We start from the raw sequence: 1,519 nt of genomic DNA on the forward strand, positions 1-1,519 counted from the left end.
AACATTTGTCTAGTAAAACAGTAGTCTAGTTACTATCTCTCTTTCACACATTTACTTACTAGATAGTAGGCAGACAGGTAATCATTCCTGCAGATTGAGTATGTATGAACGAATGAAACCTCTGAATGCAGTATAAGTTGCATTTGATAAAGGGGTTCACTAAATGCAATGTAAATAATTTAACGCGATATCTGCTTTTTATTTAGGCTACTTATTTGTTTTACAGAACAGCTTAGATGAGAGGATTTTGTGTGAGTGTGACTGATAGTATGATGGCATGGTTTGATGGTGTGTTCACTGTTTTTGCCTTGCTGCCCTAAAACAGAGAGCAGATCTGCTGTCTGTACTGAGACGAGCCGTAGTAGTACAGCAGAGGGTCCAGAAAAACACTTGAGCTTCCCAAACACACAGCCAACAGGTAAGCCAAATAGGTATCCAACCCACTGCTTCCCATGGCTATACAAACACAGTGGTACAACAGGAAGCCATTAGATGGTGCAAAGCACACTACAAACTCAGTCAACACAGCAGTAGCCATAATCGCAGCCCTCTTTCGGTTGTCTGAAGAAGATGGTGAAGTTGCTGAGTGATCATGTTTGGCACAGAGCACATATATGATAGTAGAGTAGCTTACTAAGATGACGACTAGCAGCAGGAAGAAGTAGATGCAGGGGATGATTAAGAACACGGATAAGTATAACATCACTGAAGAGTCTTCGTCCAACAAGTCAAAGCAGGTGACTCCCAGATTATTGAAATTGAATGTTTGTCTCAATGCAAGAAGTGGTGTTATGCCAGCAAGCACCAGCAGCCAGACCAGCACACATACACATCTGGCTTTCCTTGTGCTCCTCCAGGTCAGAGAGGCGATGGGAAACGCCACGGCCAGCAGCCTGTCCACACTCATGCACATCATCAGCAGTATGGAGCAGTACATGTTGCAGTAGTAAGTTGCACTAAGCAAACGACACGCCGCCTCACCGAACACCCAATCTGAAGCGTTCAGCTGGTAGTGGATCTTCAGAGGCAGCAGCAGGGTGAAGAGCAGGTCCACACACGCCAGGTGAGACATGTAGATCACAGCTGGTTTCTTCTCTCGAATCTTACAGGTGAACGTCACCATGGCCAAAGCATTCAGGGGTAAACTAAGGAGGATTACTAAAATGTAGATCGAGGGCATGACTCGTGTGACCATCAAGCCTTTAAAGAGGAGAACGACCTCGTGTGGGGCGACCAATGGCCCAAAGGATGTTATAGTTTGGTTATTGTAAATCACTGCACTATTATTTCTCTTAAACATTGGTACTTGTCTCTTAATTGTCTGGTTAAAAAAGCCAAACGGAAAATAGTTCATGAGGCCAGAATCTGTAACAAAACACAGCACAGTCAATCCTTTAATTTACTAGCTTTAGTGCAAAACAAAATCCATCTGACAACAGATCTCATTTACTATAACAACTACAGATCATCAGAATTATAAATAACTGTTGCACTATTTTACCTAATAAGCTAGGTAAAT

General features: G+C 42.8%; 1 protein-coding gene across 1 annotated transcript; it reads right to left on the bottom strand.

Annotated features, from left to right (window-relative positions):
* Positions 1-316: 316 nt before the first annotated feature.
* LOC107701917 (proteinase-activated receptor 1-like) lies at positions 317-1,300 on the bottom strand. Its single transcript, XM_016504070.1, has one exon. The coding sequence runs from the start codon at positions 1,298-1,300 to the stop codon at positions 317-319; it is 984 nt and encodes a 327-aa protein (XP_016359556.1).
* Between the last annotated feature and the right edge of the window lie 219 nt (positions 1,301-1,519).

Source organism: Sinocyclocheilus anshuiensis, unplaced genomic scaffold (genome assembly GCF_001515605.1).
Source record: "Sinocyclocheilus anshuiensis isolate Anshui unplaced genomic scaffold, SAMN03320099.WGS_v1.1 scaffold1184, whole genome shotgun sequence".
In the NCBI taxonomy this organism is placed as follows: domain Eukaryota; kingdom Metazoa; phylum Chordata; class Actinopteri; order Cypriniformes; family Cyprinidae; genus Sinocyclocheilus; species Sinocyclocheilus anshuiensis.